The sequence below is a fragment of the Onychostoma macrolepis genome, chromosome 07 (assembly GCF_012432095.1).
Source record: "Onychostoma macrolepis isolate SWU-2019 chromosome 07, ASM1243209v1, whole genome shotgun sequence".
NCBI lineage: Eukaryota > Metazoa > Chordata > Actinopteri > Cypriniformes > Cyprinidae > Onychostoma > Onychostoma macrolepis.
The window spans coordinates 5,275,631-5,291,080 of record NC_081161.1 but is presented as its reverse complement, the minus strand read 5'-3'; the positions used below and the strand labels follow the sequence as shown (position 1 = coordinate 5,291,080).

Below are 15,450 nucleotides of genomic sequence, written 5' to 3'. Positions count from 1 at the left end.
ACTTAGTGTCTCTTTTTTAAATTCTCAAATTTTAAAAATTCTCCTAAATATCTAAGTTTTCTAAGACTGTGGGAATCCTGTTTTCACTGAACAGCTGAGGATGACAATAAAATAACAAATATCTTGATTTTTGGCTTATTTTAATGATTGTTTTGTAATTTTGAGGCCCCGCTGCTTTAAATTCCCTGGATCTGAGACCTTACGTGATTTGTCTCAGAATGATCGTTGAAGTGTTTATATAAGAGAAGCTGATCACAGATCAGTTAAAGTGTTAGACTTTTGAGTTGCACAGAGAACAGACCCTATATGACTTGATTTGACTCACCTCTTTATATTTCTCTGCAAACTTGCCGATCTTCTCGATCATCTCGGCTACGAAGATCACATCCACCTTGTCAGAGAAGTTGGGTGCCTCTGCGGTGTAAGCCAACAGCTGCTGTGCCGTCTGAACTGCATTGGTCAGATTCAGAGGCATCTGACATAAGAGAAAAAAAAAAGATTTTAAAGAAAATAAGAACAGACACAGAAGAATCAAATATGTCTGATATAAACCACTAAAAAAAAAGGTGCATGATGAAGATTAAACATGGCTCAACTGCTTTACCCGATGCAAAGTTACACTTATCTACCTGGTTGATGATATAAAGCACACGTGTGACATCTTTCATATATTCACAGCGTGAGTAGTCGTCCTCTGCCCACTGTCCGCTGCGGCCACATCGCCTCCACGCACGTCGATCTTCCGCCGTGCTGCCTGAGTAAATGCCAGCTCCGCTCACCTGCCGTTTACAGGGCAAGTACGCCGTAATGCCAGCCAGTGTCCGAGGCCATCTACATACAGACACGTTCAAGTCATGTTAATGCACAACAAAGGAAGTACCAATTTGTCTGTGATGTTGCATAAAAATAAATAGCCTTAAATGGGAATATATTTGTTTTGATTTAACAATATGCAATAAAAAAATAAGTCTACAGATTAAATGAAAGTTTAAGCTTGTGCTGTAATATATATCACTTAGATTTGTTACCACTAGAGTGCAGCGAAGAGCTAAAAAATACAGGAAGCTGAACATTGTTTTGATATCTTCAGCAATCAGTATACACAACTGATTCAGTGATCTAAATCTATGCTAATCATATTTATACTGTTTTTTAATTGAATTTTATTTTTTACTTTCAACACCTTTGCTAATGCAAAGTTTAGGATCAGGAAGATTTTTTTTTTTTTAAAGAAATTACAACTTTTATTCAGTGAAGTTGCATTAAATTGGCCAAAAGTGACAGTAAAGACATTTATAATGCTAGAAAAGATATCTATGCTTTTTGTTTAACTTTGTATTCATTGAATAATCCATTTAATCAAATAAGCAGAATCATTTTCAATACTGATAATTAGGGATGTGCCCGAAGCCGAATACCTTATTCGGAAAGGCATGGATAATGGCTTCAAAACGAATTTATCCGAATAACAGAAAAATATTCGGCAGACAATCACATGTTTGCTGGAACAGCACTGCATTAGTGAGGTCTGCGGTTGTTAAGATTTGTGCAATAATAATTGCTTTGATAGCGTTTGACACAGTTTCGTACAGATACTGTATAGTGATCATAGCGTTTGTCTAACGAATGTAGTCTCCTCAGCAATAAACTATCCGCGCACTCCGTTTTTGATTGCTGCCTGTGAGTGCCGGCGAAGCAGTGCTGCCAGATATTGCTACAAAAAACAAACAATTAATCTCCTGAAAAATGCACCAAAATAAGTTTAAATTTTGTATTTAGCAAATAAGATACAGAATATCTAAACTCAACCTTCATCTTCCCACTTTATTAATGCCCTAATTACTTTATTAATGCTGTTACATTAAGTATTAAAACAATTCCAGCGACGCTTATAATAACTAGATCTGGCAACATGGCGGAGCGGAGGCTGCACTTGCGCCAAGCTCCTTCACTCCTGCGTTTGCTGCGAGTCAGCCACATGAATTTATTCAGCAACATGATTTAAAAAATATATATATACACATGTTTTCAAATTTTATTTTTGAACAGGAAACATTTACGGAGGTCTGGACCTCAGCTGGCTATGGGCCTGGATGTGTAAAGTGAATGAGTGTAAACTAGCCTATATGAATGAAATGAGCGCAAATCGCGTTGGGCATGCACGTCTCTCAGAAATCAGAGCTTTGTCTGGAGTTATATCTACTGACAAAAATATCCTAAAACGGTCCTAACTTCAAACCTTTTCTAAATCCAACTGTAAAAACGCATTACATTAGCCCTTTTCGTGAATGGCATTACTTTTAATTATACAAGACGAAGAAAAGTGATGTTTGATCAAGGCTTTTGGAGGGTCCAAATGATTTGTTGCGCTATGTTGATTAAAAAAAAAACAAAAAAAAACTCATTAATGATCACATACTCACGCAACACATGATCTAAGTAACTTAAAGTTAAGTGAGCTTTATTGTGATTCTGCTATGAGTAGGCTACTGAACACTTTCTTTCCATTTCTATTTTTTTTTTCCTTCTTCTTTCAGCTTTTTTTCTACTAGTGCTCTTATTTAAGATTGTGGATGCTTGTCTCTTGTCAAATTTGTACACAAAGTTTCACTGGAAAATAAGAATAAAGCTATTTTTTTTTTTTGATAAAGTTTTAAATAGAAGATATTTACAAAGTTATAATTTTAATAAAAAAAAGAATACTTTCTTTAGTTATACAAGGCATATTTGTTAAATGAAAACTACGAATCGAACAGATTTGCATTTAAAATGGTATTTTCATGTAATTTGATGAACTTCCGGTTTAAGCCACGCCCACTTCCGGATCTATCCGAATACAGATATAGATACAAATAATTCTGAGATGGTCACAGATACAGATACAGATACAGATACAAATAATGGCTCCGCTGCACACCCCTACTGATAATAATAAGAAATGTTTCTGGGGCAGCAAATCGGCATATTAGAATGATTTCTGAAGGATCACACTGGAGACTAGAGTAATGATGCTGAAAATTCAGCTTTGCATCAAAGGAATAAATTACATTTTAAAATGTATTACAATAGGAAAAAAAAGGTATTTTAAATTGTAATATTATTTCTGTTTTTTACTCTATTTTGATCAAATAAACAGCTTTAGTGAGCAGTAGAGACTTTTAAAATCATCTTAGCGACGTTGAACACTAGACATCAGATGTGCACTGGACTCACCTGTACTCGCCCTTGTTGTTTGACACCCGATCTGGCAAGCAGTATTTGGCAGAGCTCTCCAGAACCACGATGTGGACCGTCCTAGTGTTGTTTCCTCGACTGGTGCGCACGCGACACTCCCAGTTCCCAGTGAATCCCGGCTGGATGTTGGAAATGGTCAAGGCGCTGTGAAAGGACAAATCAAACGAGACAAAAACTGTTGCTCTGGGAGAAAAGTCAAGAATATGAATTTAGCATACAGATTGTAGTATTTCACAGTGTTGTCAAACCATTACAAATCTTCTGAAATAAAGCTTAAAAAATAAAAAAATAAAAAAATAGAACTATAAATATTATACGAAAACCTAAAAATAAGAAATGTGCCTTGAAAACTAATTTTAAAACAAGTTTTAGTTAAAGTACTAAGACTGAAAAATAAATGAGCTATACAGAAATAATTTAGCTACAGTTTTTGCTATATAGATAGATCTCAAAGAAAATCAAGATTATGAGTTTAAAAAATAAAAATTCTAAAAAAAAATTAAAAAATAGAATTACTATAATTGAAGCTAAAACAAGAAAACTAAAAATATTAATATTTTGAATTAGCTTTTATTATTATTATTACTAAAAAGCAGCAGTATTCAAACAGGGATGCTTTGGCAGGATATACTGTTGCTGCACAACCTACATTGTTCTTCCTTTAAGAACAATGCATGGCTTTTTTAAGTTCTGCCATTTTCCAGCACAATGTTGGTAGATCAAGTGTGAGTTTATATTTCAGGTATATGTATCGTCACGCTCCAAGGCAAACACTGCTCATAGTGTGATTCACGCATATCTAGTGTGCAGAAATGCCATTCTGCAGTGGGTATTGGGTTTGGTATCTCCTTCACGGCTGGCTTCTATTACCTGGCTATTAAAGAGCATTTCTGCACCATGCTCTTCTCTATGTAGATGCCCTGAGTGGCATCAGGTTCCACCATCTTCCCGTCCTGATACCACAGAACCTGCATGTCCTCGTCCACGAAAGAGGCCATGCACTGAAAAGGCAGGCTGTCTCCCTGGAAGACGATCTGATGTTGGGACGGAGTCATCTGGAAGGAGGAAGCTCTAGAGAGCGTCTAAAATAGAGACGGAGAAAAACAAAAGAGAGAAAGAAAAACACTGTGGTGAGCCACAGATGACTGCTATGTGCAAAAGCTGACATTAATGAGTGATCTGAGAGCAGTTTCATTGTAGTTCTTGCACAAGCTATGGTTACAAAAGTCCAAAATCAACATAAACGGGAAGCCTGAACCAAGACTGAAGGTTTTTTTATAGCAGGATTACTTTGCTTTTGGTGTAGGAGAACGTGTCTGTATTAGTAAAAGAACAGGAAATCAATGGTTTTGAGCTTTTTTTCAGTAACCAATCGTGTATTCTTTATTCACTAATTTAGATATTAGACCATTAGAAACAGTGTAATTTTACTATAAAAGATTAGAGATTTAATGTGCAGTGTGTCACAGGTCACGGAAAGCTAAGGTCTGGTTACTCTTATCAGACTTCATGTTGCACAATGCCATTAAAATAACAAAATAAGGCACTTATCTCCTTTAATCTAGTTTCTGTTTACTAGCCATTTAGGCAAAACCTGACCTGTTTGCTCATGCATGCAGTGTTGTTATTGTTAACCTAAAACCTAAAACATATATATATATATATATATATATATATATATATATATATATATATATATATATAAATAAACTGTTTTCACGATTTGAAATAAAGCTGGAAAAAAAAGTTAGATGAAAAACCTGAACGAAATAGAAATGTTACCTTAGCAACTAAATTAAATAAAAATAAATTTAAAAAAGAAAACGAATGAAAAATTGAATAAAGCTGAATAGAAATATATATATATATATATATGTATATAAAAAACTAATAAACATGACAAAAGCACTAACAAAATTATTAAAACCTAAAATAAAAGGAAAACTGAAAATAGATTTGTAAATACTATAATAGTATGTAAATAATACTAAAATAACACTAACTGTCAGAACCTAATAAATATTTGTAATAATTATTACGAGAACGTTATTACGTTTTGGCGGAAATGACGAACTGCAAGCTTTGAATGCTTATGTCTTCTAAATGCGAATTTTGTCACTGTTTTGGCGCACACTGGCTTATAGATAACCTTAAGACTAACATATTGATACTTAAACCCCAAAAAACTTATTTAGTAATTAATTATTAAAACTAATTATTTACATGCGTGTAGGTTAAGTATGTGCGTCACACAGCGGCTCCGTTCACAGTCATTTACATGTGAACTCCATCTCTGCATGTTGTTGTGAGTTTGGGTTTATTATAACGTTCATCTGGGAACGCAACGTGTGCCATTTCATCAGATTTGTAAGGTAAATAATTTATAAATCTACGCAAACACAGGAGAATACATCGCTGTTTCAAAATAAAAGCTCAAACCCTCACTCTGAGTTTACAGGTTTTGATGTCCACATATTCATTTAATTACAGTGCCTATAGCATTTCTGTCCTAAAGAAATGGCCAAGTATTAAAGATTAAGTGACATTTGAATTAAATGGTGCTTGGTCAATATTAAATAAGGATTAGATCGCGCAGTAATGTGTAAAAATAATCATCAGGCCATCAGCGCCCCCCTGCAGGCCTTTGTTGTTATGCGTAAAGTACATTAGTGCTATTGTTTATAATACATTATGTATTTTAACAGTTTTGTTCAATAAAACTATATAATTTCTTGCTTTTGATACTTTATTTGAAGTAATTATTATTGTATAATTGCTATTATATATGTATTTTAAGTAATTTTGAAAGCTATTGTTCACTTGCATCTATTTTTATTAACACAAAAATATATATAATTATAGGCCCTATGAAATACGTTTTATTTCCAAATTCAGTTTTTCCATTTTCATTTTCTATACTCCATTTTAATGGTTAAATTAAATTTTATTAATCAAAAAGACTGTCTAATTAATTGGGTTTTACAGTTTTATCTTTACCAAATTCTGTTTTCCATTATTTTCTGGATACCATTTTAATGGTTCCATTAAATTTTAATAATCAAAAGCATCTCCAATTAATTGATTTTATTAAAAAAAATAATCTTTTTTTTTTTTTTTCAGAAATACTGCACATTTACATTTTTTCCTAAATAAATTCTGGTAAATAATATTTCTGGTAAATACTCCTTTAAAAGTGTTTTTGATTATAATTGTATTAGTAGTAGACTAGAACACGTGGATATGTTGTCATTCTTACACTATAATACTGAACTTTGATTTCAGTGATTTGGACGACGAGATGGACACTTGCTTTTGACACTATGTTGCACTTTACTTTTGCTTTTAAAAAGGATTTCATATGGTTTAATAAAATATAGTTTAATAAAATATTCTTAAGTAAAATTGTTGATTTTTGAAGGAAATTAATCGTTTAGATTAATTGAAACAAAAATAGTCATTAGTGGCAGCCCTAATATACACAACAAATTTACTAATATTACAATAAAAAACACACATATATACATATATATATATATATATATATATATATATATACACACACACACACACACACACACACACACACACACACACACACAGGGTACGGAAAGTATTCAGACCCCTTACATTTTCACTCTTTGTTATATTGCAGTCATTTGCTAAAATCACTTAAGTTCATTTTTTTCCCTCAATGTACACACAGCACCCCATATTGACAGAAAAACACAGAATTGTTGACATTTTTGCAGATTTATTAAAAAAGAAAAACTGAAATATCACATGGTCCTAAGTATTCAGACCCTTTGCTCAGTATTTAGTAGAAGCACCCTTTTGATCTAATACAGCCATGAGTCTTTTGGGAAAGATGCAACAAGTTTTCACACCTGGATTTGGCTGTGTGTGCTTAGGGTCACTGTCTTGTTGGAAGGTAAACCTTGACCCAGTCTGAGGTCCTGAGCACTCTGGAGAAGGTTTTCGTCCAGGATATCCCTGTACTTGGCCGCATTCATCTTTCCCTCGATTGCAACCAGTCGTCCTGTCCCTGCGAAGCAGTGCTGCCAGATATTGCTACAAAAACAAACAATTAATCTCCTGAAAAATGCACCAAAATAAGTTTAAATTTTGTATTTAGCAAATAAGATACAGAATATCTAAACTCAACCTTCATCTTCCCACTTTATTAATGCCCTAATTACTTTATTAATGCTGTTACATTAAGTATTAAAACAATTCCAGCGACGCTTATAATAACTAGATCTGGCAACATGGCGGAGCGGAGGCTGCACTTGCGCCAAGCTCCTTCACTCCTGCGTTTGCTGCGAGTCAGCCACATGAATTTATTCAGCAACATGATTTAAAAAATATATATATACACATGTTTTCAAATTTTATTTTTGAACAGGAAACATTTACGGAGGTCTGGACCTCAGCTGGCTATGGGCCTGGATGTGTAAAGTGAATGAGTGTAAACTAGCCTATATGAATGAAATGAGCGCAAATCGCGTTGGGCATGCACGTCTCTCAGAAATCAGAGCTTTGTCTGGAGTTATATCTACTCGACAAAAATATCCTAAAAACGGTCCTAACTTCAAACCTTTTCTAAATCCAACTGTAAAAAACGCATTACATTAGCCCTTTTCGTGAATGGCATTACTTTTAATTATACAAGACGAAGAAAAGTGATGTTTGATCAAGGCTTTTGGAGGGTCCAAATGATTTGTTGCGCTATGTTGATTAAAAAAACAAAAAACTCATTAATGATCACATACTCACGCAACACATGATCTAAGTAACTTAAAGTTAAGTGAGCTTTATTGTGATTCTGCTATGAGTAGGCTACTGAACACTTTCTTTCCATTTCTATTTTTTTTTTCCTTCTTCTTTCAGCTTTTTTTCTACTAGTGCTCTTATTTAAGATTGTGGATGCTTGTCTCTTGTCAAATTTGTACACAAAGTTTCACTGGAAAATAAGAATAAAGCTATTTTTTTTTTGATAAAGTTTTAAATAGAAGATATTTACAAAGTTATAATTTTAATAAAAAAAAGAATACTTTCTTTAGTTATACAAGGCATATTTGTTAAATGAAAACTACGAATCGAACAGATTTGCATTTAAAATGGTATTTTCATGTAATTTGATGAACTTCCGGTTTAAGCCACGCCCACTTCGGATCTATCCGAATACAGATATAGATACAAATAATTTTGAGATGGTCACAGATACAGATACAGATACAGATACAAATAATGGCTCCGCTGCACACCCCTACTGATAATAATAAGAAATGTTTCTGGGGCAGCAAATCGGCATATTAGAATGATTTCTGAAGGATCACACTGGAGACTAGAGTAATGATGCTGAAAATTCAGCTTTGCATCAAAGGAATAAATTACATTTTAAAATGTATTACAATAGGAAAAAAAAGGTATTTTAAATTGTAATATTATTTCTGTTTTTTACTCTATTTTGATCAAATAAACAGCTTTAGTGAGCAGTAGAGACTTTTAAAATCATCTTAGCGACGTTGAACACTAGACATCAGATGTGCACTGGACTCACCTGTACTCGCCCTTGTTGTTTGACACCCGATCTGGCAAGCAGTATTTGGCAGAGCTCTCCAGAACCACGATGTGGACCGTCCTAGTGTTGTTTCCTCGACTGGTGCGCACGCGACACTCCCAGTTCCCAGTGAATCCCGGCTGGATGTTGGAAATGGTCAAGGCGCTGTGAAAGGACAAATCAAACGAGACAAAAACTGTTGCTCTGGGAGAAAAGTCAAGAATATGAATTTAGCATACAGATTGTAGTATTTCACAGTGTTGTCAAACCATTACAAATCTTCTGAAATAAAGCTTAAAAAAATAAAAAAAAATAAAAAAAATAGAACTATAAATATTATACGAAAACCTAAAAAATAAGAAATGTGCCTTGAAAACTAATTTTAAAACAAGTTTTAGTTAAAGTACTAAGACTGAAAAATAAATGAGCTATACAGAAATAATTTAGCTACAGTTTTTGCTATATAGATAGATCTCAAAGAAAAATCAAGATTATGAGTTTAAAAAAATAAAATAATTCTAAAAAAAAAATTAAAAAAATAGAATTACTATAATTGAAGCTAAAACAAGAAAACTAAAAATATTAATATTTTGAATTAGCTTTTATTATTATTATTACTAAAAAAGCAGCAGTATTCAAACAGGGATGCTTTGGCAGGATATACTGTTGCTGCACAACCTACATTGTTCTTCCTTTAAGAACAATGCATGGCTTTTTTAAGTTCTGCCATTTTCCAGCACAATGTTGGTAGATCAAGTGTGAGTTTATATTTCAGGTATATGTATCGTCACGCTCCAAGGCAAACACTGCTCATAGTGTGATTCACGCATATCTAGTGTGCAGAAATGCCATTCTGCAGTGGGTATTGGGTTTGGTATCTCCTTCACGGCTGGCTTCTATTACCTGGCTATTAAAGAGCATTTCTGCACCATGCTCTTCTCTATGTAGATGCCCTGAGTGGCATCAGGTTCCACCATCTTCCCGTCCTGATACCACAGAACCTGCATGTCCTCGTCCACGAAAGAGGCCATGCACTGAAAAGGCAGGCTGTCTCCCTGGAAGACGATCTGATGTTGGGACGGAGTCATCTGGAAGGAGGGAAGCTCTAGAGGAGCGTCTAAAATAGAGACGGGAGAAAAACAAAAGAGAGAGAAAGAAAAACACTGTGGTGAGCCACAGATGACTGCTATGTGCAAAAGCTGACATTAATGAGTGATCTGAGAGCAGTTTCATTGTAGTTCTTGCACAAGCTATGGTTACAAAAGTCCAAAATCAACATAAACGGGAAGCCTGAACCAAGACTGAAGGTTTTTTTATAGCAGGATTACTTTGCTTTTGGTGTAGGAGAACGTGTCTGTAATAGTAAAAGAACAGGAAATCAATGGTTTTGAGCTTTTTTTCAGTAACCAATCGTGTATTCTTTATTCACTAATTTAGATATTAGACCATTAGAAACAGTGTAATTTTACTATAAAAGATTAGAGATTTAATGTGCAATGTGTCACAGGTCACGGAAAGCTAAGGTCTGGTTACTCTTATCAGACTTCATGTTGCACAATGCCATTAAAATAACAAAATAAGGCACTTATCTCCTTTAATCTAGTTTCTGTTTACTAGCCATTTAGGCAAAACCTGACCTGTTTGCTCATGCATGCAGTGTTGTTATTGTTAACCTAAAACCTAAAACATACATATATATATATATATAAAAACTGTTTTCACGATTTGAAATAAAGCTGGAAAAAAGTTAGATGAAAAACCTGAACGAAATAGAAATGTTACCTTAGCAACTAAATTAAATAAAATAAATTTAAAAAGAAAACGAATGAAAAATTGAATAAAGCTGAATAGAAATATATATATATATATATATGTATATAAAAAACTAATAAACATGACAAAAGCACTAACAAAATTATTAAAACCTAAAATAAAAGGAAAACTGAAAATAGATTTGTAAATACTATAATAGTATGTAAATAATACTAAAATAACACTAACTGTCAGAACCTAATAAATATTTGTAATAATTATTACGAGAACGTTATTACGTTTTGGCGGAAATGACGAACTGCAAGCTTTGAATGCTTATGTCTTCTAAATGCGAATTTTGTCACTGTTTTGGCGCACACTGGCTTATAGATAACCTTAAGACTAACATATTGATACTTAAACCCCAAAAACTTATTTAGTAATTAATTATTAAAACTAATTATTTACATGCGTGTAGGTTAAGTATGTCGTCACACAGCGCTCCGTTCACAGTCATTTACATGTGAACTCCATCTCTGCATGTTGTTGTGAGTTTGGGTTTATTATAACGTTCATCTGGGAGCATAGCGTGTGCCATTTCATCAGATTTGTAAGGTAAATAATTTATAAATCTACGCAAACACAGGAGAATACATCGCTGTTTCAAAATAAAAGCTCAAACCCTCACTCTGAGTTTACAGGTTTTGATGTCCACATATTCATTTAATTACAGTGGCTATAGCATTTCTGTCCTAAAGAAATGGCCAAGTATTAAAGATTAAGTGACATTTGAATTAAATGGTGCTTGGTCAATATTAAATAAGGATTAGATCGCGCAGTAATGTGTAAAAATAATCATCAGGCCATCAGCGCCCCCCTGCAGGCCTTTGTTGTTATGCGTAAAGTACATTAGTCTATTGTTTATAATACATTATGTATTTTAACAGTTTTGTTCAATAAAACTATATAATTTCTTGCTTTTGATACTTTATTTGAAGTAATTATTATTGTATAATTGCTATTATATATGTATTTTAAGTAATTTTGAAAGCTATTGTTCACTTGCATCTATTTTTATTAACACAAAAAAATATATATAATTATAGGCCCTATGAAATACGTTTTATTTCCAAATTCAGTTTTTTCCATTTTCATTTTTCTATACTCCATTTTAATGGTTAAATTAAATTTTATTAATCAAAAAGACTGTCTAATTAATTGGGTTTTACAGTTTTATCTTTACCAAATTCTGTTTTCCATTATTTTCTGGATACCATTTTAATGGTTCCATTAAATTTTAATAATCAAAAGCATCTCCAATTAATTGATTTTATTAAAAAAAAATAATCTTTTTTTTTTTTTTTTTCAGAAATACTGCACATTTACATTTTTTTCCTAAATAAATTCTGGTAAATAATATTTCTGGTAAATACTCCTTTAAAAGTGTTTTTTGATTATAATTGTATTAGTAGTAGACTAGAACACGTGGATGTGTTGTCATTCTTACACTATAATACTGAACTTTGAATTCAGTGATTTGGACGACGAGATGGACACTTGCTTTTGACACTATGTTGCACTTTACTTTTGCTTTTAAAAAAGGATTTCATATGGTTTAATAAAATATAGTTTAATAAAATATTCTTAAGTAAAATTGTTGATTTTTTGAAGGAAATTAATCGTTTAGATTAATTGAAACAAAAATAGTCATTAGTGGCAGCCCTAATATACACAACAAATTTACTAATATTACAATAAAAAACACACATATATACATATATATATATATATATATATATATATATATATATATATACACACACACACACACACACACACACACACACACACACACACACACACACACACACACAGGGTACGGAAAGTATTCAGACCCCCTTACATTTTTCACTCTTTGTTATATTGCAGTCATTTGCTAAAATCACTTAAGTTCATTTTTTTCCCTCAATGTACACACAGCACCCCATATTGACAGAAAAACACAGAATTGTTGACATTTTGCAGATTTATTAAAAAGAAAACTGAAATATCACATGGTCCTAAGTATTCAGACCCTTTGCTCAGTATTTAGTAGAAGCACCCTTTTGATCTAATACAGCCATGAGTCTTTTTGGGAAAGATGCAACAAGTTTTTCACACCTGGATTTGGCTGTGTGTGCTTAGGGTCACTGTCTTGTTGGAAGGTAAACCTTCGGCCCAGTCTGAGGTCCTGAGCACTCTGGAGAAGGTTTTCGTCCAGGATATCCCTGTACTTGGCCGCATTCATCTTTCCCTCGATTGCAACCAGTCGTCCTGTCCCTGCAGCTGAAAAACACCCCCACAGCATGATGCTGCCACCACCATGCTTCACTGTTGGGACTGTATTGGACAGGTGATGAGCAGTGCCTGGTTTTCTCCACACATACCGCTTGGAATTAAGGCCAGAAAGTTCTATCTTGGTCTCATCAGACCAGAGAATCTTATTCAGGTGTTTTTTAGCAAACTCCATGCGGGCTTTCATGTGTCTTGCACTGAGGAGAGGCTTCCGTCGGGCCACTCTGCCATAAAGCCCCGACTGGTGGAGGCTGCAGTGATGGTTGACTTTCTACAACTTTCTCCCATCTCCGACTGCATCTCTGGAGCTCAGCCACAGTGATCTTTGGGTTCTTCTTTACCTCTCTCACCAAGGCTCTTCTCCCCCGATAGCTCAGTTTGGCCGGACGGCCAGCTCTAGGAAGGGTTCTGGTCGTCCCAAACGTCTTCCATTTAAGGATTATGGAGGCCACTGTGCTCTTAGGAACCTTAAGTGCAGCAGGATTTTTTTTGTAACCTTGGCCAGATCTGTGCCTTGCCACAATTCTGTCTCTGAGCTCTTCAGGCAGTTCCTTTGACCTCATGATTCTCATTTGCTCTGACATGCACTGTGAGCTGTAAGGTCTTATATAGACAGGTGTGTGGCTTTCCTAATCAAGTCCAATCAGTATAATCAAACACAGCTGGACTCAAATGAAGGTGTAGAACCATCTCAAGGATGATCAGAAGAAATGGACAGCACCTGAGTTAAATATATGAGTGTCACAGCAAAGGGTCTGAATACTTAGGACCATGTGATATTTCAGTTTTTATTTTTTAATAAATCTGCAAAAATGTCAACAATTCTGTGTTTTTCTGTCAATATGGGGTGCAATATAACAAAGAGTGAAAAATTTAAGGGGGTCTGAATACTTTCCGTACCCACTGTAAATGCACACACACATACATATATATAATTATAATACAACTAATCCTAAAATAATACTAAATAATAATCCTAAAAACTAATACCATATAAAAAAGCTGTAATAAAACAAAAATAAAATAACACTGATTATTCAAACAAAAACTTAAGTATATTTAGTGCTTATAATGAAAAACATTTAATATATTTAAATACATATAAACAAATTATTTGTTATTAATAAATTTACATTTAAATAATTCGAAAATTTTACAAGAAAATACAATTTAAAAATATATAAAGACGTATTAAGAAAAAAAGAAATGTATTAAAGTAGATAAATAAAATAAAATATTTGTGTGAGGGTTAGAAAACATCATTAGTTCAGTATAAAAACAACAGAAGTTAGTGGAAAATCTCCTTTATGATAGTGAGTGTGTATTCTTACCACAGGTGAGTGTTTCGGGCCTGAGCGAGGTTATCAGCTGACCCTGTAGGGAGCGAGGGAACGAGCAGCGAGTCTCCTTCACCCCTATCGCCTTCTCTTTGATCCAGACCACCAGCCATTGCAGGTTACAGTCGCACAGAAGATAAGGGCTATCAAACTCCCTAAAAATGTATACGGCATGTTCAAAAATCATAAAAACTACATCAGAGCCAGTGATAAGATCTCAAGAACATTCCTTTCTACAGACTCTGGGTCAACGGATGCATTAAATTCAAGTCTGAGGTTAAAATCTGGATGTCCCCTATCAAGCATAAACATGTTTGAAGACATGCCAAGTAAATAAGCACTAATAAACTTTAATAAACAGCAATCTGAGTTTTATTTTAGTTGGCCATTTGTGCTTCCACTGCAATTTTGTGTGCAAATGATGCAAAGTAAAACAAAACACTTACAGTATTTTCAGAGAACCAAGGCTGTCGAAAATCCCTTGAGACAGTGAAGAAAACTTGTTCTCCGAAAGATTGCTGCAGTAAAAAAGGGGGAATTAATGAGCAAAATGTACCACGCTAAATTAAATTAGTAATTTTTTTGCACTGAAAAAAAAACAGTACATTTCACCAACAGTTACAAAGAAATGGCAAGCAACACATGGAATTAAACAGGAAAGTTTATTTAAAAAAAAAAAAAAAAATGAAATAGCATTGTCTTGTAAAATGTACTCCAAAATAATCTGTTTCAGGGTTATTAAAGCTAACTACAACTAAAACAATAAAACGTGTTACTTGAAAAAATAAACGATATAATAAAATATAAATAAATGTTATATTTTTATATTTTAATTTAATTAATTTTATATATTTTATTTCGGCTGGTTGCAACATTTCTCATTTTGATTTAGTCTATTTTGAAGTACTAAAATAAAATACGAAAAATAATAATAATAAAAAAACAATTAAGGCGAGACACTGCAGGTGAATAGGGTAAAAAAATTAACTAATAGTTATCGCCTTACTTACCTAGTTGATTGATTGCATTGATAATTGCAAACATTTTTTGTATTACAAGTTTTCTAAAATGTTAGGTTTAAATATGCAAATGAGGCATTATTTAATGAAATATGCACTAATTTGCATACATTTCTAGTACAAAAATCTAAACACTGGATGAAGTCAGTTTCAAAATTCTTGTTTAATTTTTTTGACATATTATAATCAAAAGTTTTTACAGAGGGAATTTTGA

At 33.4% G+C, this 15,450-nt stretch overlaps 1 protein-coding gene across 2 annotated transcripts in view; it reads right to left on the bottom strand.

Annotated features, from left to right (window-relative positions):
• LOC131544467 (adhesion G protein-coupled receptor A3) overlaps nucleotides 1–15,450 on the bottom strand; it is a 61,777-nt gene that overhangs the window by 12,998 nt on the left and 33,329 nt on the right. The window contains exons 5-10 of one of the 2 annotated variants that reach the window (XM_058782675.1): nucleotides 14,664–14,735; nucleotides 14,212–14,372; nucleotides 9,698–9,911; nucleotides 8,795–8,959; nucleotides 630–831; nucleotides 326–475 (exon numbers count right to left, since the gene is read on the bottom strand). In XM_058782675.1, the coding sequence (XP_058638658.1) occupies nucleotides 326–475; nucleotides 630–831; nucleotides 8,795–8,959; nucleotides 9,698–9,911; nucleotides 14,212–14,372; nucleotides 14,664–14,735 (964 nt within the window). Of the gene's footprint in view, nucleotides 1–325; nucleotides 476–629; nucleotides 832–3,213; nucleotides 3,379–4,104; nucleotides 4,295–8,794; nucleotides 8,960–9,697; nucleotides 9,912–14,211; nucleotides 14,373–14,663; nucleotides 14,736–15,450 lie in introns of those variants that run through there. The other variant, XM_058782674.1, reaches the window with a different exon arrangement.